Source organism: Engystomops pustulosus, chromosome 1 (genome assembly GCF_040894005.1).
Source record: "Engystomops pustulosus chromosome 1, aEngPut4.maternal, whole genome shotgun sequence".
Lineage (NCBI taxonomy): Eukaryota > Metazoa > Chordata > Amphibia > Anura > Leptodactylidae > Engystomops > Engystomops pustulosus.
Genome location: NC_092411.1, coordinates 95,527,202 through 95,552,156, shown reverse-complemented (window position 1 = coordinate 95,552,156; position 24,955 = coordinate 95,527,202). Strand labels below are relative to the sequence as shown.

The 24,955-nt window shown below is 39.6% G+C and overlaps 1 protein-coding gene across 1 annotated transcript in view; it reads right to left on the bottom strand.

Annotated features, from left to right (window-relative positions):
- Positions 1-69: 69 nt before the first annotated feature.
- The window catches only part of CABP7 (calcium binding protein 7), a 55,176-nt gene continuing 30,290 nt past the window's right edge, over positions 70-24,955 (bottom strand). Inside the window, exons 2-5 of the mRNA XM_072148605.1 lie at positions 21,997-22,140; positions 13,248-13,360; positions 6,578-6,731; positions 70-3,595 (exon numbers count right to left, since the gene is read on the bottom strand). Coding sequence (XP_072004706.1) covers positions 3,468-3,595; positions 6,578-6,731; positions 13,248-13,360; positions 21,997-22,140 — 539 coding nt within the window. The 3' untranslated portion in view covers positions 70-3,467. The remainder of the gene's footprint in view (positions 3,596-6,577; positions 6,732-13,247; positions 13,361-21,996; positions 22,141-24,955) is intronic.

Sequence of the window (24,955 nt, the reverse complement as noted above, 5' to 3'; positions counted from 1 at the left end):
CTGCAATATGCGTCTACAATTTTGAATATTCCACCCTTTGACTCTTTGACTACACAGATAGAAGAAGAATTCAGACAAATGGTTCGATTTATTGCAAAAAACGCCCCCCCAGAAAACAGAAATCCACAAATGATGTATGACGTGAAAAGAGAGAACTGGTAGAAGAGTTTTAGGAATGCTGTTGTCCGCAGAGAGATAGGGAGGCGCATTTAGAGACAAAATGATATAAGAAAGAAACAGGATCAGAAACAGCAATGTAGGGACAACAGTAAACTAAAAAGTCAGAAAAGAAGGGTAGAAATTCATAGCAAACAAAAACACAACTTACTGTATATGGGGAACATCGAATGAAAAAAAATTAACATGACAGGGAGACTAGAAATCCCACAATGGGTTAATATCTTTCTAATATATAAAATTTTTTAAGTGGGAAACATTAAAGGGGATATACCACCAAAAAGAAGGACTGTATAGTATACAAATGAGCCTGAGGGGCTCCATAGGTGTTGACGGAGCCTAGAGCCCCTCAGGCTCATTTGTATACAGTCTTTCATCCTGGTGGTAAATATCCTTTAAGGGACCCATATTTTACTACAGACAAAGTAATGGGTGTAGGCTCCTGCTGAAACCAGTTGTTGCAGGAGATTGTAAGGAGTTGGGATAGGGATTGCTAAACTGCATACAGATTAGTTCATTATCTCTCTGATTAACTATAATAAGTGATACTAAAGGGTCTAAATTAAAGGGTGAGATCATGGACATATGTGCAAGCTGTTTTTTTTTATACATTTTCTCAAAATAAAGACATTTTCTTGTGTGATTCGGTTACATTTTCCACTTCACCTGTCATTAAGCTTCCATGTTTTCATTGACAAGGGGCACCACCACATATGCTATCAAATTGGTGAATCATCTCTACAAGAGGAAGAAAGTTTGTCACTGCAGTCACCAAAAAGTGTTGTAACTTGTCAAGTGTAGATTTCACACAGACAGATAGCCAACATTAGCAACAATGAATGCACAAGACCAGCAAACTGAGTGAAAAAACTTTAGTATATTCCACAATGTTTTGTTTTCACTAATTCACAGTCTGGCAGTGAATTACTCTCCTCTCACCACTGAAAACACATGCATGCTTGGCTGAGCTAAACATGTATCAGGGAAGTAGGAGAGAATAACTGTCTGCCAAATAAGCTTTCAGCCGGGTGCTACAGGGGTTGTATTGGCACCTTTAAAGGAAACCTATCACCAAGGATCCACCTGTTAAAGTAGCGCGCAGTTACAAGGAGCTGCGTGCAATCGCCCACAAAGCTGGAGTTCTGGGAACTAAACAATTAGCCCTACCTACCTTAATAGGTAGATCCGGGGTGGTAGGTTTACTTTAAGAAAAGGTTCACCATAGATGTTTGCTTTGTCAAGGCATTGTTGTCGACACAGTTTTCCTTAGACATTGGCTGTCTTGGAAAGTTTAGATAGGGAAATTTTAAGTATTCTAAGCATTTAAACATGACTATAAAATAAGACTAAATCTTGTTACCAGAAGTGATTTCAGTCTACAGCTTAGATGAGTGCCTTAACAGAGTAGGCAATTACATTAAAAAAATATGTTTATATATCACTCAGTTGGCAATTCAGTGTCTGACTTCATTATACCAAAATATATAGCACAGAGCCTTCCTTTTAGGCCCTGTTTAACTCCCAGCACATAGGTGGAGTTCTTCTAAACCAAACACACTTACATGCTGGTGTGTGCCTCCTGGGACAGGATATGTTTTAAATAGCTTAGATTTTAAGGAAAATGGAGAGAGACGGTGAGGTCAGCCATCTCTGATGACAGAGCTGGAACGTGCTCCTGTTATATAAACAGGAACCCCGAAAATATGCAGATTTTTCTTGGATGACATAAGGAAAACCCCGCCTCCTTTAGCTACCTTGTAAGGCAGCTCCCTTGACATCAAACCTTCAGGAAGCCTAATGATATGATGCGGGATTAAAACCAAACCAGTATATCTTTTCCAGAAGGAACAGACTCCCAACTGTAGACAGCACTGTTTGACTAACAATTAGGCTTAATGCACGTGAACATGCATATCCTTGACTCTGAAAAGCTGACATTTTCTTCTGTTTTTCATGGGCAATTTGCATCAGTTTGGCATCCATATTTCATGGATCCTCACAAACTAAAGTCTGTGATCCATGAAAAGGTTCTGTCTAGAACATTGGGCGCTGATCCATTGAAAAGTACTGCATTAAGTTCCGATGTGGCCATTTATCACTATTGGATGCATCTAGCCTTAGGCCAGCAGTGGTCGTTTTGTGAATCAGTTTGATGATGCTGTTTTGCGGGTGATTAGGGACTCCTTGCATCATGTGACATTATGATGAACAGAGTCCCGCCCTCTGCACTATGATCTGTTCATGAAATTCACTGCACAGTCCATGATTCACTGACCACGGACGTGTGCTCCCGGCCTTGCATTTCATTTTCATGGTGACAGGTTCCCATTTAAAAAAAACCACAAATGTGGGTGATGAAGCTGATGGTGCTTAAATGGATTGAAAACATACATGGAAAGGTTTAGGAAAATGTGAACATAGACCAGAATTACAAAGATGCTGAATTTATGTATAATATGTAGAGCAATAAGAGACACGTCTACAGGAGGTGCAAAACCTGTTAACAAACAAAAAGGATAAAAGGATGAAAGTCCACGGCAAATAATAGACTGGTGAAAATGCTCTATACAGGGATACTTTATCATGAAGACGGACATTCCTGCTTTGAAAAATAACAATAGCAATTCTTTGCTCTTGAAGCAGCCAGCAGCTTATTGGTTTCCAATGCAATTGCAGCAAAGGGAATCAGGGCTTCATAGCAATCCCCCTGTGTCACAAGAGATAACGTCCAAACAGGGTATGGGCCAATTAGACTTCAAGCAGATACTTTAACATAGAGACACAGGGAAGGAAAATAGGGAGAGCTACATTTAACATCAACTCATTCAGCGATATCGGGGCTAAGGCGAATGATATTGGGGGAAGGGAAGACAAATTAACCTTTCTTCCTTTCTCCTTGCAGTGTAGACAAGATTACACATTAGCAGGAGCTCATTAACCCTACTGACCCTGTGCCCAGCAACCAAAGAGTTAACCCTTTAGCGACCAAAAATGTTATTGCTCATAAATATAGAGTTATATATCCGTATACATATATACACCTATTATATATAGAGTCCCTTCGTGTCACAGATTTAAAAAGCACAGATGGTCACCTGACAATTTAAATGCCCATGCATTTTCCATGCAAATCCTCCCATGCACATTCAGACACTGGAGGGTAAGTCCCATATTTTTCAAGGTCTTAAAGTTTTCCTCCTCTGTACATTGCAGTTCATTTATAAGTGGGGAATAAGCAGGAGAAGCTCCTGAAAGTACATCTAAGTTCATGGCTTGGTAACCCCACTTCATCACTTCATGCCACTGCGCAGGACCTGATTTGCAGCTATTAGCATTACACTAATGATGAAAGCAATGGCAAAGGCGCAGATGAGACTCTTACGGACACAGGTCTGGCGGATTTGTTGATTAGGGGAAGCTGAAAAAAAATAAAGAGAAAATTGAATCAATAATGAGACCTTTATTATGCACATTTAAGCACAAATTGAGGTGTGGTGTTTTGTCAGATAGGGCAGTGTGAACCTGGTGATATCAAAAGATATCCTTTCATATTGGTGTTGTTTTTTACATTTGTGGTTCAGTGATTTCCACGGATGGCTCACAAAATTTGCACCGCCTTCATAAATGTGGGTAATTGTTTTCAATTGGTGTTTTCACATTGACTTATTTTTTCACTGATCCATTATCCGTGGAAAAAATTATGAAACCTGTCCATTGTTTTTCACTGATACGGATCACGGAAGACAATAGAAGTTTATGGGCCCACAAAAAAAATTATGAAACATAATTTTATTTCACTGATGAGCCTAAAAAGCTAGGTGTTATGTTTTCAAAGCATTCTTAAACCTCCAGTTTTTTTGGCGGACGCGGAGACAACACGTAAGCATCACAAAGATAAAACGGAAGCAAAACGAAGACACAACAGAAACAAAACGCAAAGGATGCCCAACACTAACGCAAAACTAATTTCTAATTTGTTTTTTATGAACTGTTGCTGTTAAAGAAACAGTCAAAAATGAGTATAAACTGAATACAGCTGCCTAGACTGTTTGCACAGCATTAAAGTTGTATTCCCACTTCAAGAAGTAGTTGATATTGTTTGAATAATGAAAAGTTATAGAAATTTCCAATATACTTTCTCTATCAATTCTTTACAGTTTTCTGGATCTTTTGCTGTCATTCTATAGAAGGTTTAATTATTTACGTGGACAGAAATGTGACCATGGTCACACAGGTGCACGGCTCGTTATATCACACAGCTCTGATTACTCTCTGTGATGCTAACGAGCCGTGCACCTGTGTGACCATGGTCAGATTTCTATCCACTGGAAGTAAACATAGAAGCTTTCTATAAAATGAAAGTAAACAGAGATCTAGAAGACCGTAAGGAAATTGATACGTTAAGTATATTGAAAAATTATTATTTTTCATCATACAAAAAATAACAAACAATAAAGGTGGGTAGAAATGCTACAAATATCTTTTGATCCATTTTCTGCAGGGAAACACCAATTGGGAGGGGGCTAGTGAAGATTTTATCTTCCCGAAGAAAAAACTAATTTGGTAGGATCTTAAATACAGAATGTACGAATTGTAATATAAGATGTAAACAATTGCGAGATTCAAAGGATTATGGAAAAAAATGATTATTTTTTTTTTTTAAAGGGAGGGGGCTGTGTTTACTAATAAAATTTGGAGGTAAAATATGAATTAATGAAGGGGGGGGACTATACACTATATATGCTATAATTTATTGAGTGGTCACATATATTATCTGTATATGGAAGGGCTTAAATTGTGCTTATAATGAGGGGAAAATATTACTAAGGAGCGCTGTGGGAGATCTAGGAAACATCATACTGAGTGTGATTTTTTTTGGGCAGCAGTGTGAAAATGCACTCCAGAGGTCACAGTCACCAGGTGGCGAATGCTGCTGTGATGTGTCACACCAGAAGTCGCCATGGTGTTCTGTACCTGATGGAGAAGGATTGTCACTTGTGAGGTGTCCACAACGACGAAAGCCAGGACAAACAAGGCCAGCACAGAGAGGCAAAGAAACACTTGAACAGTACGTGATGTCTATGCCCATCTAAAGGCAGCCTTGGTGCACATTTATTGCTTTTATATATTTATGTGTGGTTATTCACCGCTGATTTTGGTACATATTTGCATGTGCAGGATATATACAGGGTCTAACAAAAAGGTTGCCACAGTGGAATATTTTGCAAAATACACATCAGATCGAAAAAATTATATATACGTGTCAAATATTTTTCAAAAATCTATCCAATGATATGTTATTGCAAATTCAGATTCCCCAGGAAAAATTAAGGGACTCAACCTCCCATGTAATCGCCAAAAATCAAAATGACTCATCAGAGAGCTTGATTAACTTAAGTCTCCTGCTCTCTAATGATGGGGATTTGTCTATTTGTCTATTTATCTTTTAGAAAAATATTGCATACATCTATTTTCAGATTTTGGATCTGATGTGTGCATTTAAAAGTTTTTGCACACATTAAAATTTTTAGTGATTACAGTTTGGTATCATTGGATAGATTTTAGAAAAATATTTGACACAAATATTTTTAGTTTTTTGATCTGATATGTATTTTGTGAGATTTTTGTTACACTTTGCATATGTGCTCTATACTTATTGTTGGTAAATATTTACATACATGTCATATTCACTGCAGGTGTCTATGTGTTTTGTATATTCATTGCTGGTATATATTTATGTGTTTATTACATTCATTGAAGGTATTTATGTGATGTATACATTTTAGGTATACATGTATTTGTGTTACATAAGCAATTTTTGGGATATATTTATATGTATAATTTTTTTTTTTAAGTATATACAGTATTTATGTGTAGTATAGTGTATGTCATGTACTATATTTACTGCTGGCATTTCTCAATGTAATTGATCCCAAAGCGTCATTTAATTTTTCTCCTCAGAATCGGCTTTGCTTCTGCCACCTTTAGCTTCGATTTTCAAGGGGGACATTTTTGTTTGCTTGCCTAGAGCACCAAGATGCCTTGTCATAAGCTGACTGTAGGACCAGAGCATGGCAATGGAAGCATTTCAGGAGTAACTGCTGATGAGGTTCTGTGGAGAAGCACCAATATGGGATGTAGAGGAGGTACTGAAAGGTCTGCCTAAAGAAGGCCTTTTTATGTTATTTTTTTTAGGTTAACTAATGTTGGGTCATGTTAAAAAAAAATCAAGTTAAAGGATTTTGTTTAAGGTTTAACTTAGACTGGATGTTAACAGATATAATTATTCTATTTACAAAATGATTGTTCTGTTTAATCACTATTATTCCTTCTTTGGGTGTAATATTTCTTAAAAACGAATAACAACTGAAATTGTTAACCACATTGAAATAATACTTACACTCCATATCTACAGGACAGTCCCCTTTAGTTCCAAGGTTTCCAGCTTCTTCGGTCAGGATAATGTTTTCAATGTCTCTCATGGACAGGTGCTCACAAAAAGTATCATATAATAATCTCTTCAGTTCCTCGACAGACAATGACTGCATGTCACACTGCAAATATAAATGGGATGCAGGGTTGAAACTAAAAAACAGTTAGCGCTATGTATTATTCCATAAATAACTAATGAAACATAAGCAATCATCAAAAAAGGAGACCACTCAGAAAAATAATTATTACAAAAAGGAGAAACTTGGGTCAGCACCGGTGCTCCTCCAGGAGGGCCGAAAACCATGGAGGAAAGCCGCTGCTGTGATAATTTACCATAATTAATATGTTATGCAGGAAAACAGCTGAAAAAGCCTGGAGGGTGATTGTAATGGACGCATGGTTTTTATGAGAGATAAATAAAAATTTAAGCTAACCATATGCACTGCCAAATGTAGGGTCAAGCGACAGCCACTGCTTCACCCTCTGCTTGTCTGATTAACAAATTACTGAATTAGTAGATAATACTTGACCCTTGGCATTGCCCAAATGCTTATTGCCAAGTGTAGTGTTAGGTGATAGAGTAATAATAATAAGCCATCAAGTTTATTATAAGTGAAACTGTACAAATGCAGTTTAACCCCTTCACCGCTGCCATGCTACTATAAACTTGTTAATGGCACAAATCTCATACATATAGCACCTATATAGATGTAATGGCAGGAGATACACTTCAAATGGTTATATCTTCTCTTTAATATCACACCAGGATTGTGTCTCTGGGTGACACAGAACTAGAGATATCCCATGTTACAGAGATCCTGTCAGGCAAAATAAACCCTCTAGGAGTACTTATTAAAGTGGGCAGCTTACTAGCCCCAGACCCATTAATAGCTAGTTAAATCGCTAGCTTTATGGAAACATACCGATAAGCTAGGAAACACTACAGTACATAGCCGTCTGAATGCCGGACCAAGCTTACAGTGGTCCGGCATATTCATGAGGGAGCAGTCTGAGGAGGAGGTGACTGCAGCATGGAGCCTGGCAGTTATCGCCGGCATTAGGAGTTGGAGTTTCGGATGAAGAGAGGGGAGCACCTCGGACCACCCCTTCATGAATACGCCGGACGGCTGTAAGCTTGGTCCGGCGTTCAGACGGCTATCTACTGCACTGTTTCCTAGCTTATCGGTATGTTCTGATAAAGCTAGGGATTTAACACTGCTATTACTGGGGTAGGGCTAGGAAGCTGCTTTCTTTAGTAAGTACTCCTAGAGGGTTTATTTTTAAAGGTACACTTCTGACAAAATAAAAATAGTTATGGTATATGTAAAACTGTGCTAAAGAAAAATTGATTTTGCAGAAAATGGCATCCTTCGATCCTTTTGTTTAATCAACAAAATGTTTATTAAAGTAAAGGTGCATTCACACTGCCATCTGGGGGGATGTAAGTGGCAGTGGCGGTACGGTGCCAAAGTGTGCCCCGATCTGCATCATACACCGGGAAAAGATAGAGCATGCTGTTTTCTATGAAGGTATAACACACCACTGTGTGAATGTACCCTTAGCAAGTCAAAAATCGAAACAAGGGCATTGCAAATATTGCCCAATGAAAAGGTCAATATAATACATAAATGAAGGGAAATGCAACAATAGAGAAAGAATAAATATGATGGAAATAGTAATCATGTGAGAAGATGACACAGGCTGGTACAACACAGGAAAATTACACAAGCATTGATAGCTGTCATACATATCAGTAGCATCACATCTGTGTTCAAGGAGCATCCACGGAGGGAATATAGTCACATATGGCAACATTCAGTAAACACAGGAACCATTATATTGCAAAAGATGTTCCCTACAGGGTCTAGATGAGTATGAAGAGGTTAGTGAGTATAAAGGAAACAGTGCATCAATATTGCTCTGTCCCTAAGAAACATAATATCAGGCCCAAGTAAAGATTTATATTGATATACGTTCCCCTAATTGTGAGTTGGAAGGCAATATTTCTACAAAAGAATGACTATAGAGCTACACATGGAGATGTGTGCCTCCATCCACATGTTCTGTTCTTACCCGGACTAATATGAGTTGTTCGTAGAACTTGTATTCTCGTTTTCTTGTTCCAAATGTAGTTATAATACTTGGTACAAGTGAGAGCTGTTATAGCATAAAATAGAAATGCACCTACATATTAATAATGCATATGGCTTTCCTGTTCACTGTTGGGTACCTTGTGTTTTTCTTCTTATCTCAGCTGGTTATGCTCCCGACCTGGTTTTTGTACCTTAATCTTTGAAGTAGCTTAGTTACAACCAACATTTTAACAACTATAGAGTGTCCTTTAGTCATTGGGTCAAAGCTTCAAAGACATGCATAGACCCTGCTCCCATTTCCCTCCTCCTGTGATGTTTAAAGCCATCAACTTGGGAATAAAAGACTGGAGACAAAATCAATCACATAGAACATTTGTTGTTAACAACCAATCCATTCTTGAAGGAAGTTTTATAGCAACAATTAGAGATCCAGTTAAAAGATTCCGGCAAGAGTAGTGTTCTGATGAAGACTAATGGCAAGTCATTCTATAAGATGGACCGGTCTCCAGTAATTTTTTCCTAAAAGAAAAACTTTAATTCATTATCACTTCGCTTCTTGCTAAGCACAATGCCAAAGTACAGTGGCTGTGCCTGGTATTGCCTTTTGCTGAGATTGAGCTACCAGTGAAGTGGAATTGTGATGTAGTTATTCACATGGCATTACGCTAACTTTCACAGTGATAAAGTTGATAAAGCTGCCAAATTGGCTTACTCACTTTATGAATCATTCTCAATGTCAGATGTAGGTCTGGATGTCCCAAGGTCTTAATATTTCTAATATTTCATTGAAATGTAGAAAAGCTTTCCCTGACTTTTTCCAGGGGTAGATATCTGTGGCTCTAAAGTCTTGTATGCTGTCTTGTGTAATAATGTGTAAAATTATAGGGTAACGAAGGGCATCTACATGGAAGCCGGCAATGGCAATTTGCTCATCTCAAAAATGTATTGAAACAAAAGACAACAACAGTGATGGTCTTACCCCCATAACAATGTCAATGTCTCAATAACTTCTCATGCGGCCTTGAGCATCAATTATAGCAGTACAACGACGTCTCATGCTGTTCACAAGTCAACAAATTGTCTGCTGAGGCATGGCATCCCACTCTTCTTGAAGGGTGGCACTCACGATGTTGTGTGAGTAGTACGTAGCCCCTTTAATATAAGCCACTGACGCTCCTCTGAGTGTCACCCTTTCTAGGGATCTCTATATACCAGTAAGTATTCTCTCTTCTGTGTCCAAATCCTGTTTTATCCACAGCACTTAATACTAAGCTGAATCAGTGGAGGTTACCATGACTAGAGTTTTGCACATCAGTCAGTTTTCTAGTGTAAAAGACTACAGATCCAGCATAGGCCAATGACCTATCTATTCCACACCCTGACCATTGCTCACTTTTGGACAGTGGTCAGGGTGGCATAAAATCTACATTTTAACAGAATTATTTGCACAAATTGAGGCAAAGAAGTTTCAGACAAAGGTTTTTTTCCCACAAATAAAACCACTAATAAATAATCCAAGTTTGTTTGCCTTGGCTCCTTATTTGGCTCTGGAGTACAGCTTGGATCAAAGTAAATCAATGGTTTCTTATTGATTTAAATAAGTTCCACGTAATGGTTCATTCTTAAACTGGAAACACTAGAGCTCCCAGTCCCCAAAATTGACTTGTTTCTAGGTAACCAGCAATAGAAAAAAATGATTGTCCAAAATATACTTTTATATTATAAAGAAAGTATTTTAGCAGAGTCATTCATTGTCTCTCTGTATTATTTTTCTTCTTAGAGCATTAAATGTGTTTTTTTATAAAGCTGGGTGATAGTCCTTTTAGAACAGCATAGTCCTTTTGATTTCTCTCCTTTTACCACTTGTAGACAAGTGAGATTTAAAGGATTGTTTTCATTTTAGCCTTTTCATGGCATAGATCGGAATAACCATTCACATATTTCAGGATTCCACAAATGGTCCAGCAGCTGTGATTTGTTGTTCCCTCATTCCATGAAATTCTCCAAAGTTTTAGTACCATCAGTGGGAAAAAGTCAGCAACAGCCTCCCATTGACATGAATATGCCATAGACGTCAATATTGACCGATATTGGGACGCAAACGGTGCGTCCTCATATTCATGCCCATTGCGTTTGTGTGAATGAGCTCTTATAAAGAAGAATTGGCCAAAATTCCTCCACAATGAAGTGAGTGACTAATGTAGTCTTACAGAAAAAAATTACTTCAAGTTATTTCTGCAAAAGATGGTTCTACAAGATTCACGGAGGGAAGTTTTTAACGCATGGATTTTCCATTTTGGACTAATTTTTATTAAATGATTATGAAATGTTCATCTTTGGTTTTATTTACCTAATTTCAAGATCTTCTATAGAACATTTTTTCTTTGTTGGGATATGCAAAGCAATAGAACTCAAAGAGGGTCTGTTTTTAATTTCTCACAACTGTAAATTAGTAGATTAAAAATTGCAATTAATCCTGTTGATCTACGTTAAAAGATGCTAAATCAAAGATGACTTTGATATCCCTCTTCATGAGCACAGATATTACCATATTTTTTATTTCTTTATTTTGGAATGAAAATCATGAATAACTTGAGAAAAATGGAATCTTTGACTGTATTTTCGTTACTGCGTTAACTACATGGAACATGGCAGACTTCTTATGTGTTTGAACTTTCCCAGAAATGTAAAGAAAGTGTCACTAGAAATTAATCTATTTTGACCAGTCTTTTATGTTAAACATACTGTTAGGAATATTCATTATATAGTTAAAGAAAATCTATCACCTAAAATCAGCCCCCCCAAATAAGATTAGCATAATCTCCCCAGTAATCCAGGCATATCTATATTGTTATTCTATGTTGTATCTATATCTGTGTTCATTATGTTGCTTAAAAAAATATTTTAAAAAATTATGAAAATCAGATGTGCTTTGGGGGAGCGTTATTTATGCATATTTATGGAAATGTTGTAAATATTAAACATGGAAACACCCATTTAAGGCTGCCTGCAAATTTCTGCCCGTGTGCTAGCAGTAACGCAGCATTGTTTTTTTCATGGCTAGCACACAGCCCAATTGTTTTCAATGGAAAATACGGTCACCCATTTGATCGACAGAACCGTAATTCGGGCCGGTCTCTCAGTTGGCGGGTCTTCTTTCGATGAATAAGGGAAGGGGTATCGAGAACTCACTCCCCCTACTTTCTACACCTTCTTCATAGCTATGTACTAAGTCCGGGTTCAGACCTCTGTGACCATGGTCGGACAATTCCCTCTTGCTTATCTTGCAGTGCAGGAGAAGGAGGAGGGGTAGGAGGCAGATAGCACTACAGACCCAGGCACTTCCAAGTTCAGCCCTGCTTTATAGTAGCGTGTACAGGACACAACAGCAGCTGCTCTGCAAACAAGATAAGCTCTGGATCCCATGGGAGGGATTGATATAGCAGTGCTGATTGTTTTTTTGATTAGGTGAGGCATCATAGCTGAGTGTTTTATATCCATGTGATGACTCTGATGTGTCTCATTTATCTTGTTTTATGTGTCAGATGCTAGTAGACTGTTCAGTAACTAATTGAAAGTGTAGATAAACCCCGTACCCTGATAACCAAAGCACATTATCAGCACACAGCATTTCATAGCACAGATGAATCATGAAGTGTCTGCTTAGCTTGTGCCCTCCCGCACACTAGAATCTTACATTGACCATCACTGAGTTTTAGGAGCTAAAACAGCAATAAAACTGAGTAAAATTGTAAAGTAACATTCCCTAGTCAACATGACTATGGAATTAAAATGTTATAACTTTCTTTTATGGGTAAACCTTTTTAATCCTGTATAAAGAGGACATCCATGATAGTGGCACTTAAAGAGAATATGTCAGGTCAATTTGGGACCCTAAACCAACTATAGGACCTGTGGCTTAGGGTCCCAAATCGATCTGTATAAAGATTCTATGTCAGGAAAATGAACCAAAACAAACTTTTGTACTTACCTAGAGTCTGCAGATCCCGCACTTGTCCTTCCTCCTTGTGAAGCAGGAAGTACAGTAGGGATAATACCCCATCTTCATGCCTCATGCGATGTAGCTAGTGAAGCCGGGGTGTAATATGATGGCTTCCCTTGGCACAACGCGCAGGCGCTGAGTGGAATGAGCAAGTCATTATTTTTTGGTCATTGGATTTAATATAGTGCCTTACAAAGCTTGATAAATGTGGCACTTGCAGTGTGGAGGGGAATTGCAATATTTTGACAGAAAAGTTTCGAATAAAGTTGAAAATTTGGCGGAAATAGTTTACTGGATTTTCCTGTTCTACTGGGGGATTTGCATCCACTTCATAAAACCTGTACCAGATCTGCATTCACAGATGTGAAAACTACCAAATTTAACAATTTTAAGATTAAGACAAAAAAAATGATGTAATTTAACTAAAAATCCTCCTCCCTCAATAAATATTGCCTTTTCATCTGATCATTGATACAGTTGTATACTTCTGTGTTGCTACTTTTCCACATCTTACACATCAGAAGCATAGATTTATGAAGTACCTTCCAAAACACAGTGTCAAAGTCAGCACCATGAAACTTGTCCGGGATCCCAGAAGTTGTGATTTTTGGCCCCAGTAATGTCACAAATTCTTCAAAATCCACCTGGCCATCCCCTGAAAAATAAAAATAAATATTGTTATTCTTATTTAGTTGAGTAATCTGGTAAATATTTTGCTGATCTTATTTTGCATTTATCCAGTATTACAGCTTGTATATAATATCATATCATATCTCTATAATACTTGTTAACAAGCAAATAATGCTTGATCTTCATCTATCAGAATTGTGAATGTAGCCCTCTCCAATAATGCACATTGTAACACTGGATAAGCACCAACATATCTTTCTTCTACTACATAGGATTCCAATTAGTTTTATTTTTTTGTAGTGGTAATACCTTTTTAGGTGGTGGTTTTATTTTAGTAGCTCTTCTATAAGGAGATATATATGGGATATTGCAGGGGACATGTATTTTCTGATATAATTCTTGTGGGATGCTTTGAACTAGTCCACTAGTGAGAATAGCTGTTATATATTTCTCCCTATGGTATGTCTTCAGGTGTGTGTTATGTCAAAAGGCCTGTCAGGCATACAAGTAAGGCTCCAGCAGTAGTTTAATCCATGGATTCCTTTTAACCCGGTTTCCACTATGACAGGCCAATTGCACATTAGCCTGCTGCTTTGGCTGTGCAGTAGTGCCACAGGCAATCTATCTGCAGAACTCAAGGGACTGAACTCCACCAGAATGCAGGAGGCTTAGATAACATGGCATGAAGTTGATTTGCTGCTGTATGACAATAATCCCCATTTATATGGACAGTTAGTAGTTAATACTTACGCTTAAAACTTCAAAAGCTTGAGTTATAAATATAGTATGTATATTCTATACTATTATTCTTACACTAAACATGATTTACTGTGCTTGTAATACTAAATTTGCATCTGCTTTTCATTTTTCAGTTCTTCATTGGTGAAGAATAACAGCATTCAAGTCAGAGAGTTACCCAGTGGAGACAAACTACACTCACCGGCCACTTTATTAGGTACACCTGTCCAACTGCTCGTTAACACTTAATTTCTAATCAGCCAATCACATGGCGGCAACTCAGTGCATTTAGGCATGTAGACATGGTCAAGACAATCTCCTGCAGTTCAAACCGAGCATCAGTATGGGGAAGAAAGGTGATTTGAGTGCCTTTGAACGTGGCATGGTTGTTGGTGCCAGAAGGGCTGGTCTGAGTATTTCAGAAACTGCTGATCTACTGGGATTTTCACGCATAAACATCTCTAGGGTTTACAGAGAATGGTCCGAAAAAGAAAAAACATCCAGTGAGCGGCAGTTCTGTGGGCGGAAATGCCTTGTTGATGCCAGAGGTCAGAGGAGAATGGGCAGACTGGTTCGAGCTGATAGAAAGGCAACAGTGACTCAAATCACCACCCGTTACAACCAAGATAGGCAGAAGAGCATCTCTGAACGCACAGTACGTCAAACTTTGAGGCAGATGGGCTACAGCAGCAGAAGACCACACCGGGTGCTGGTCCTTGCAGCTACGAACAGGAAACTGAGGCTACAATTTGCACAAGCTCATCGAAATTGGACAGTAGAAGATTGGAAAAACGTTGCCTGGCCTTATGAGTCTTGATTTTTGCTGCAACATTTGGATGGTAGGGTCAGAATTTGGCGTCAACAACATGAAAGCATGGATCCATCCGGCCTTGTATCAACGGTTCAGGCTGGTGGTGGTAGTGTCATGGTGTGGGGAATATTTTCTTGGCACTCTTTGGGCCCCTTGGTGCCAATTGAGCATCATTGCAACACCACAGCCTACCTGAGTATTGTTGCTGACCATGTCCATCCCTTTATGACCACAATGTACCCAACATCTGATGGCTACTTTCAGCAGGATAATGCGCCATGTCATAAAGCTGGAATCATCTCAGACTGGTTTCTTGAACACGACAATGAGTTCACTGTACTCAAATGGCCTCCACTGTCACCAGATCTTAATCCAATAGAGCATCTTTGGGATGTGGTGGAACGCGAGATTCGCACCATGGATGTGCAGCCGACAAATCTGCGGCAACTGTGTGATGCCATCATGTCAATATGGACCAAAATCTCTGAGGAATGCTTCCAGCACCTTGTTGAATCTATGCCACGAAGAATTGAGGCAGTTTTGAAGGCAAAAAGGGGTCCAACCCGTTACTAGCATGGTGTACCTAATAAGACACACAGACACTGTTCCCTTCCAACAGGGTCAGTCAAGTACTGTCATAGTGTCTGTTCTGGGGATGAGCAGAGCATAAATGACATCACAGGTTTACCCTCACCAACCTACCTAATTTTTCTATAACACTAGTGGCTTGTCTTGGTTTTTTCCTCCCCTCCATTAGTGACCAGAGCTGTTGCGTAGAGCATTATTCCAGCTCCTGGGCATACCGGCATCCTGCTGTATTAGGGACACACATCCCTCTGCTAGGCTACTAGTTACCTGAAAAGGTTTTTCTTTGAAGTTATTGCCTTCTAATATTTTGACCCTGACTTCATTATATCAATGATCATCATCTCTGATGTGTGGATCTTGATAAGTGTCTCCTGACTCACCTTGGTCATTTGGCACCACTACCAGGACTAGTCTGACATTAAATGGCTGTGTAAAAAGGTGTAAAAAGGTAGTCATTTGGATCTCACCCTTGGGATTAGTTTCCCTGCTTAGCTAAACATGGAAACGTCCACCACCTTCTATCATGGGCAGTTTTATAGCCTTTCTTCTATAGCATATTCATTTCAGAGTAAATGCATGCTTACTGCTTAAATGTTACTCTTGTTATAAACATTCTCGGGCAGCACGGGATTATCTTAGGCTCGACAACCTACGTGGACAGAATATACATATACATTTGTATGCATGTTAATATCCTGGAGATGTCTGCGGTGGCAATATCTTACTACCAGTAAATAAGGTCTGGAATTAGATTTATCACTATTGGCTGCAGCGCTGCCAGAGTGGTTTACCTCTCTGAATTATATGGTCATGGTAGCAATACAGTCATCCGCTAACAGTTTTATTAAACTAGAAAAAATACACACAAGAGAGCTCTTATGAAAGGATGAATAAAAGAATGTAATATTTTACTTGAACTGTTATCGTATTTACACTTTTACAATTTAAAGGCTCAGCATCGGGAGAGGAGGCACATTTACTACTATGGCTGCACCTCATTTCCCGCTTATTGGGAAGCAAAGTGCATTTTTGGTAAACTGGTAGAAATTTATTGACGTCTTTTTCTCCAAATTAATCGAATATGACTTTTAAGTAGGTAAGTAGGACTTAAAGGGAAACTGTTACCGACTTCTATCCAACTAAACTACTAGTCCCCTCAGGCAGGGTATTAAATTAAGTTTCTAGCATATTCTCTTTTATGTGAAATCTCGCTGGTTTTGTGTCTAACAAGACGAAAAAAAAGTGCACCTAAAGGGGCATGTGAGTGCTTGGTTTGTGACACATTTAATAGAGAGACTTGTATACAAAAAGTGCACCAAAATATAGGTGCACACTTCCATGAGACGTATAGTGTGTGCCATATAATTTAGTCAGTATTCAATAATCTGGTGCACTCCCGCACATTCATGAGGCAAACTCCACATAATACAGGTTCCTCCTTTTTAATAAATCTGGGCCACCATCCGTTAAAATAATAGACATGCACCTGAATCCATTAAAATTACTGCATTTAATGCAGCTGTGTGTCATCCATTAATAAACAACCTTCCACATGTGTACTTACCTGCTCTTCTTACCCCTTCCTGCATATGGATGTAATAGTATTGCATTGCAGGAAGTGACCTCCCGCTAACCACAATGCTATGATGTCCAATATCTGCTACTGGCCAGAAGCTGCGGGTGTCAGCTGATAACCTCCTGTATCACCCATGATTGGAGATGCATCTGATTGCGGGTGTTAACCCCTTGCACGCCGTGTTCAAGCATGACTGTGGCATTTAACCCCTTAACAATGTGTGACGTAGTAGTACCTCAGATGTTGGCTGCAGGTGTTTGGAGAGGGTTCACGGGCTGAGCCCTCTTTATAGCCGGTGAGTGTTTGCTGCATATTGCAGCAATCACCCACCAGTAACACCCACGATCGATGCTAGCACTTATCGAGGGTGTTAACCGTGTAATCACCACTGGTACTAGCTAGCAGTGTTAACAAGCCGGTCACACTTGGGCGTCGCCTTGGCTTTTATCGTTGCTCCCTCTAACATCATCGGGGAGCGGCGATCTGTTACCATGACAGGCTCTGGTCATATAAAGACCCAGAGCTATTGGGTCTTGACCCTTCTATTAAAATCCAAGCCCACAAGAAAATGGTGCAAATGCGTTATTTCACCAATTTCACTGCACTTTTTTGTCACTATTAAGTGCAATTTATTATGCAGAAAACAAGCCCTCACACAGCTCTTTACATGGAAAAGTAAAAAAGTTATACATTTTTGAAGGTGGGGAGTGAAAAATTAAAACTCAAATATGAAAAAGGACCTGGTCGTTAAGGGGTTTAATGGAATGCAGGCACCTTACTCCCCGAGGAACTAACTGGGGGCTTCCACTCCTTTCATTGGCAGAGACTAGTGCTATACAACACAAGCGCAGGTATGACTAAGAGCCCATCCTAGTGCTTGAAACACGTAACCCGCAACCTCCTTTCCATCATGGATGGACATGCAGGCAGTCCCCGGGTTACATACAAGATAGGGTCTGTAGGTTTGTTCTTAAGTTGAATTTGTATGTAAATCGGAACTCTATATTTTATCATTGTAATCCCAGCCAGAACTTTTTCGGTCTCTGTGACAATTGGATTTTAAAAATGTTGGGTTGTCATAAGAATCAATATTAACCCTAAAGCTTCATTACAGACACATTTAATAACTGTTACAGCTGATCATTGAAGCCTAGGACTAAAGTACAATAAATTACCAATATCCAGAGGTACGTTTGTAACTAGGGGTCGTATGTAAGTCGAGTGTTCTTAAGTAGGGGACTGCCTGTATTAGCTTTTTTAAAGAAAGATTTTAACAAGATGAAATAAAGAATTTGGAATGTTACTCACTATTTTTCAATATGCCAGTGCTGGAAGCTTTTCACTCTTCTCTTCCATTGGCAACCCTGAGGTCCAATTTGTACCCCAGTCAGTTCCCTCTGAAATCTCCTATTGATTGGATCAGTTATATTACACTGCACTGCAATCACTTTGAGCGTTCCTTGTTCAAGAACAAGCATAAGAAAAAAGTTTTTAAAGTTGAGAATTTTTTTTACAATGAAGAAAGATTGAATAAATAAATAACACCTCCCTTCCATATGAATAAGTAATAAGCGGGCATAAAAAAATATGCCACCATTTGGAAAATGCAGACATTCGGAAAATGTTTGTTATTATGTTATTTGGGAGGTATGACTATCAGCCTCCAAATCAGAATATTTTGAATTTTAATAATGTAAAACATACCCAATTTTTTTCAACTAAATTAAAATACAATTTGTTTTAAGAAAACATTCTCAAAACCACCAGGATATGTTAAAGCATTCCAAATATATAACCACTTATACGGACACATGTCAGATTCTAAAAATAGGGCTCGGTTAGGAAGGTGAAAACTGGTTTCAGTGGCAAGGGGTTAAGTACATTAGATGCTCTGTTATCTATCTCAAACTCTGCTTGTCTTGGTTATACCTATTTGAGGGTGACCTACTTTATTTCAAAAGGTAATAAATTATGTATTAAGTTCCTATATTGGATTTGAAGGTAACCTTGAAAACTTTTGCATTTAGTTTTACCCATGAACTTACAAAAATAAACTAAACAACTCCCTAATCTGCAGTTAATCATAAATTTGCTGCACCTCCATATCCACAATCAACTACATTTTTCAACATAGTAGAATATACGTGTATTCCACCTATTACTTTCAAACTTCTATTTGGTTTATAGTCCTAAATTGCCAATAAGTGAAACTAAGATATAAGAAGGTAATATTAGATTCCTGTTCAGATATAGCCTATAATGACCCTATTAGGTGGTCTAAATGGAATTTTTTCTATCTTGCTGTATGGTGTTTGGGCTTTAAAGGAAATCTATCATCAAAACCAAGCATAGATAAATCAGGGGCACTTATTCATAAATCGAGGCATTGTAAATGTGGAAATCGTATCTTAGCTATCCATGTTCTTCTTCCTTCTAAAATAATAGCCATAGGGGCTACCCTGGCACCTCCTTGATCTGCATTTACAGACTGTTACACTGTCTCACTTGTGCAGTGAGCACTTCCTGCTGTTTGCATTCCAGAATATATTTCTAATTGCTGGGGTCTAACAAAAAAAAAGAAAACTACGTCGGCCTCCGTAGATGAGCCAAGTAACAGTAACTAGAGAAAGAGAAACACTGTGAGAAGAGTGGGCAGAATCCTTACTTGGGGACCAGATTGCCAAAAATGTATTGTGGGTGTGTATTATATTAACTTTAAAGGGAATCCTTTACTAGGTTTTATCATCACAAACTCGGTTCTCAATGGCACAGTCAAGGGTTCCATGCACTGAATCCTCTCAATTGTTAAAGCTCAGTGTAGGGTATACAATATCCTGTAGATGTGTATATATTATCAAACTTGTTGTAGATGTCAGGAAAGATGTTGATGTCTTGTCCAACTTCTATGAAGTTCTCAGTCCATGTTCTACTTTTTTATTTGCTTTTACCACATTTCATTGCATAGACAGTTGCAATGTAAACTGTCTATACCTGGTGTAGTTTTGTGTAAAAACCAGCGAACAAAGATTTGCTGGTTTTGCAAATGAAAGCAGACACTCCCTATATGTTTATTGGCCAAACCCCAGAATATAAAGTACCATATATACTCGAATATAAGCCTAGTTTTTCAGCACAAAAAAATGGTCTGAAAATCCAAACTCGGCTTATACTCGAGTAAAAAAAATATAGGTTTTGCCAGGTTTTTGTGGTAAAATTAGGGGCCTCGGCTTATACTCGGATCGGCTTATACTCGAGTATATATACGGTAGATCCCAAAGATCCCTTATCACCTAATGGCACCCCTTTTTCAACTAAAACCAGTGATTCTCACAAAAGCATAAAATCAAGTTTTATTTTCTGCCTGGTATCCAGCCAGAAAACCTAGTGAGTCGAGTTGGGTATATTACCAAGCCTCTTTCCCCTCCATCATTTGGCTCCCTTTGGCCAAGTTAGCCATTAGCCACTGCCAGCCATGCTCGGCTTCCTGCTTGCGTTGCTAAGCAGTGAGCGATACGCAACTCCCTACAGAGTTTGCATGTCACTCTCCGTTGCCACCCTTTCTACACTTGCTGTGGGCACAGTATAATGTATATTCAGATCTATCTACGTACTTTTCTTTACAATGGCTTTTCTTTGAAATGACTGGCATCACAGTATGTGGGGGGATGGGGGGGCCAAGTGGCTGGCATTACAGTGTGTGGAGGAGTGGGGGGGGGGCAAGTGGCTGGCAAGTGGCTGGAATCACAGTGTGGGAGGGAGGGCAACTGGCTGGCATTACAGTGTGTGTGTGGGGGAGGGCAAGTTACTAGCATTACATTGTGGGTGGAGTAGGGGGGCAAGTGGCTGGCATTACAGTGTGTGGAGGAGTGGGGGGGGGCAAGTGGCTGGCAAGTGGCTGGAATCACAGTGTGGGAGGGAGGGCAACTGGCTGGCATTACAGTGTGTGTGTGGGGGAGGGCAAGTTACTAGCATTACATTGTGGGTGGAGTAGGGGGGCAAGTGGCTGGCATTACAGTGTGGGGGGAAGGGCAATTGGCTGGCATTACAGTGTGTGTCTGGGGTGGGGGAGCAATTGCCAAACATAACATTGTGGGTGGAGTAGGGGGGCAAGTGGCTGGCATTACAGTGTGGAGGGAGAGCATTATAGTGAGGGGGGTAAGTGATACAAACCTTAAATGAGCTACAAACAAAGATATCCACTCATTCCTGTAACAAAGTGTAGACAGAGAGATGACAGAGAGCGATACATAAACTCAATAGGGAGTTTCGTATCGCTCACTGCTTAGAAACGCTAAGCAGGGAGCCGCTTATGAACAATGAACTAGCGAAGTTTGCGGATTGCTCTAACGCTCACTGTCTAATGCACACGCACAGGAACTCAGCCAGGGGGTCTAATGACGTAGGGGAGAAAGGCGTGTACTGAGTGCCGTGTGGAGAAGAAGCCACTGGACTCGGGACGAGTTAATACGCTCAACTCGCCTCGCTGGGTTCTCTGGCTTGATACCAGGCAGAGAATACAACTTGAATTTGAAAGCATTTCTGTTTTTTTTAGGGGATGAAAGTTATGCCACAAAAACTATACCCAATATATATTTTTCTTTTAAATTGTAGTCCTTGTATGCCAATGTGCATTAGTAGTGGGAAAAGTGTATGTCTGATGTAAAAGCTCATGTATATTGCAAATGTAGTGTAAACAGAGTCCAGTATATAAAATGTATAACTGTGAAAACACATAACTATAAAATATGCATTAAACATACAAAGAGATTTTCAAGGAAATACAAAATGTTATGTAAATTGGTAGATTTACAGGGGCTGCTGTCAGATTTCCATCCACAGTGCTCAGGATATGGAGACAATACACTATGCTGGAGGAAAGTATACACAAAGTATTTAGCTCCATTGTAATATATAGAGATGAAGTGCAGATAACGCTCCCAGGCCTTACCATCCATATCCAGCCTCTGTATAATGACCTCCAGTTCCACTTCATTGGGCATGTACCCCAGAGACCTCATTGCTGTGCCCAGCTCCTGCTTGGAGATGAATCCATTTCCGTCTCGATCAAACACCTTGAAGGCTTCTCGAATCTCTGTGTAGACATGAAAAGAAAGGTTAACTGTTTCCATCCCATTAGACACCTCCACAATATGCTGCTTAGACATTGATGGTAAAAGTACGAAATAATAGCCTAATAAAATTGCAAATGGAGAGCATACACATTAAACTTTACGCTACCCTTATTGCAAGTGAGTGCAGTCTAGGTCTTTGTTAGGCTTACTAAAAAACTCCATGATCTCTACATATCTGCAAACCACTTGCATCAAAACTGCAATTCCTACAGGTAGAATACATATATATATATATTTGTTTAGTGGATTTTTGTAGATATTATAGAAAACCACATTTGCTGTAGATTTCAGGAAATTCTGCCAAATCCACGGCTCGCTCATTATGTAGAACAGTGGATTTCATACTATGGGACAAAATGCTTTGAAAACTTGGGTAGGAATTTTTTCAACAGCTCATTGTCACGGGTGTCCCTGTGATCCATGCCTTGGATCTGCCGTCCTGGCTAGGCTGCACGCGTTCCCGCTAGTTAGGGTACGCGCGCCGGCATTCGAAGATTTAAAGGGCCGCTTCTGGGTTCCTATTTAAACCGGCGGCTCCCATCCCTCCCAGACAGATCTTTGAGCTATTGCGATTAGAGAAAGCTACCCTGTATTGTTTCTTGCTCCTTGTTCCCGTTCCCAGCCTCTACGTTGATCTCCTGTTGTGACCCCTGGACCTGACCTCTGACCTCATCTCTGCCGCCTGCCCTGACTGCCTGCTTGTGCCGGACTCCAAGACTACCCGCTCAATCTGTACCTCAACCTTGGCTGCCACCACAGGCTAGTCACACCTGTGGAACGACCCGGTGGCACCCTGCCGCAGCAAGACCATCTTGCTTTGCGGCGGGCTCTGGTGAAGACCGGGTGCCACTTAGATCCTGGTCCCAGGTGTCGGCTAGTACCATCTACCGTGGTGTTCCAGGGGTCCACTGATCCTGAGCCCTGACAGTCATTATCAGCAGAGAGTGTTATTTTTTTCATATTTTCTTTCTATGAATATGTGTTCACATGCTAATGCACACTTCCTAATGGCAAAAAATATACGCACAGTCTGGCAATTCCACAGTGCATATGTAGGTCAGGTTATGCTGTAGAATTGCACCATATAGGGAGTACCTGAAACTTTTTCAATTACTCCACAGCGGAAATGCTTTTTTGTTGTTGACTTTTGATCCGTGGCAAAAAAAGTGATGTTATATAATGTTGCAGATCCTGGTGTTAAAATCAAACTTCTCAACGCAACACCCATATTGCATCATTATACACCAGCCAATTTCATTTAGTTTCTTTATCAGCATGAAATCCACTTGGATTCACCAAGATCATGCGCCTGAGATCCTGCATGTGTCGCTTCCCTGCTGAGGTCCGCCGGTTTTCACCTTCTTCTTCCCGGTGTATGTGAGTGTATGTCTTGCAACACAATTTGACACGTTAAATCCCGCGCGTTGTCGAATCTGTTGGATCGTCCGGCGGCCCTCCACCTGATTTGTGTCCCGTGAAAGCCGGCGCCAATGCGGCAAAATCCGATCACGTGCAACACAATCCCCAACGCCATCCCCAAAAACATCGGACAACTCAATAGAAATGCGGCCGTGGGACCTTAGTAAATAAGCCCCACTTTGGCTTATTTACTACGAACTTTGCACTGCAGTTTTGTCGGACTTTGTGCCTTTTTCGGAGATTGCACGGCTTGAACAGGTATTTAACAGGTGCCTGTGCTGTGATTGTGTAGAACGCGACCGTTTTCTGTTACAGCTGCGATGGCTTCCATCTGACTGATACGATTTGACTGATTCGGACTGAGCGCAGGATTTAACTTTCAAATTGTGTTGCAAGAAAATACACTTACATGCACCAATAAAAAGATGGTTAACTCTGTTGGACCTGAGCGGGGAAGCGATGCACGATATCTGGCGCACAATCTTAGTGAATCCCGGCAGAGTGCATTATTGTCGGACATTGCACTTTCGGTGAACTCCGTAGGACAGGTAAATTAATGAGCCCCACTGTGCTTTTCAGTATAAATAGAGCCTAATATTGAAGAGTTATTTTATCTTCTGTTTAACTGGCAATGTTGAAATAGAGTCTACCAGTTGCCAAATTAGGGCACAGTATACGTTTTCCAGGCATAACTTTCCTGTTTCCTTGTGATCTGTCATTTAAAGATTTCTTATATTTTTATGGTTTTATGCAAATGACCTTAATGGTGCCCATAACCAGCCACAGTGCATACAAATTAAAAAAAAATAATACTTACTTAATAACAGATCACTGCAGAGGAGAAAAGGTAAGTTTGGAAATCTAATGCAGTACCCTACATAATGCTGTTTTTACAGAATGATGTGGGTGCTGGAATCACATGAAATTTAATATTCATAACATTAGATAAACTATTATTGCAACATATACCTTTAAATTAATGACTCTTCAGTATATTACATTATTCATGAAACTAACCATTTACATATTAGCGAAATGTTCGCCTGCAAATTCATCCTAATTGTCAGTCAGTCTCCGCTTGCAACATGAGGGAGCAAAGGGTTGTAAAATGTTGTTGTGATGTTTGCATGTATCGAGATGAACATGAGATACGCAGGTGACTGGACCATAAAGATACATCTCTCCTGACAATTGAGTCAAGGACAAAGGATACAAAACTATATTGAACCTCTTATTCACACACTACAGATGTACAGGATAGTTTATTTATTAGAAATTTACATGCCTTGATCCATATAGTCTCTGCATCTTGACCCTTACATTTGTGGCTAAGATAATTCATTGATAAGTAAGATA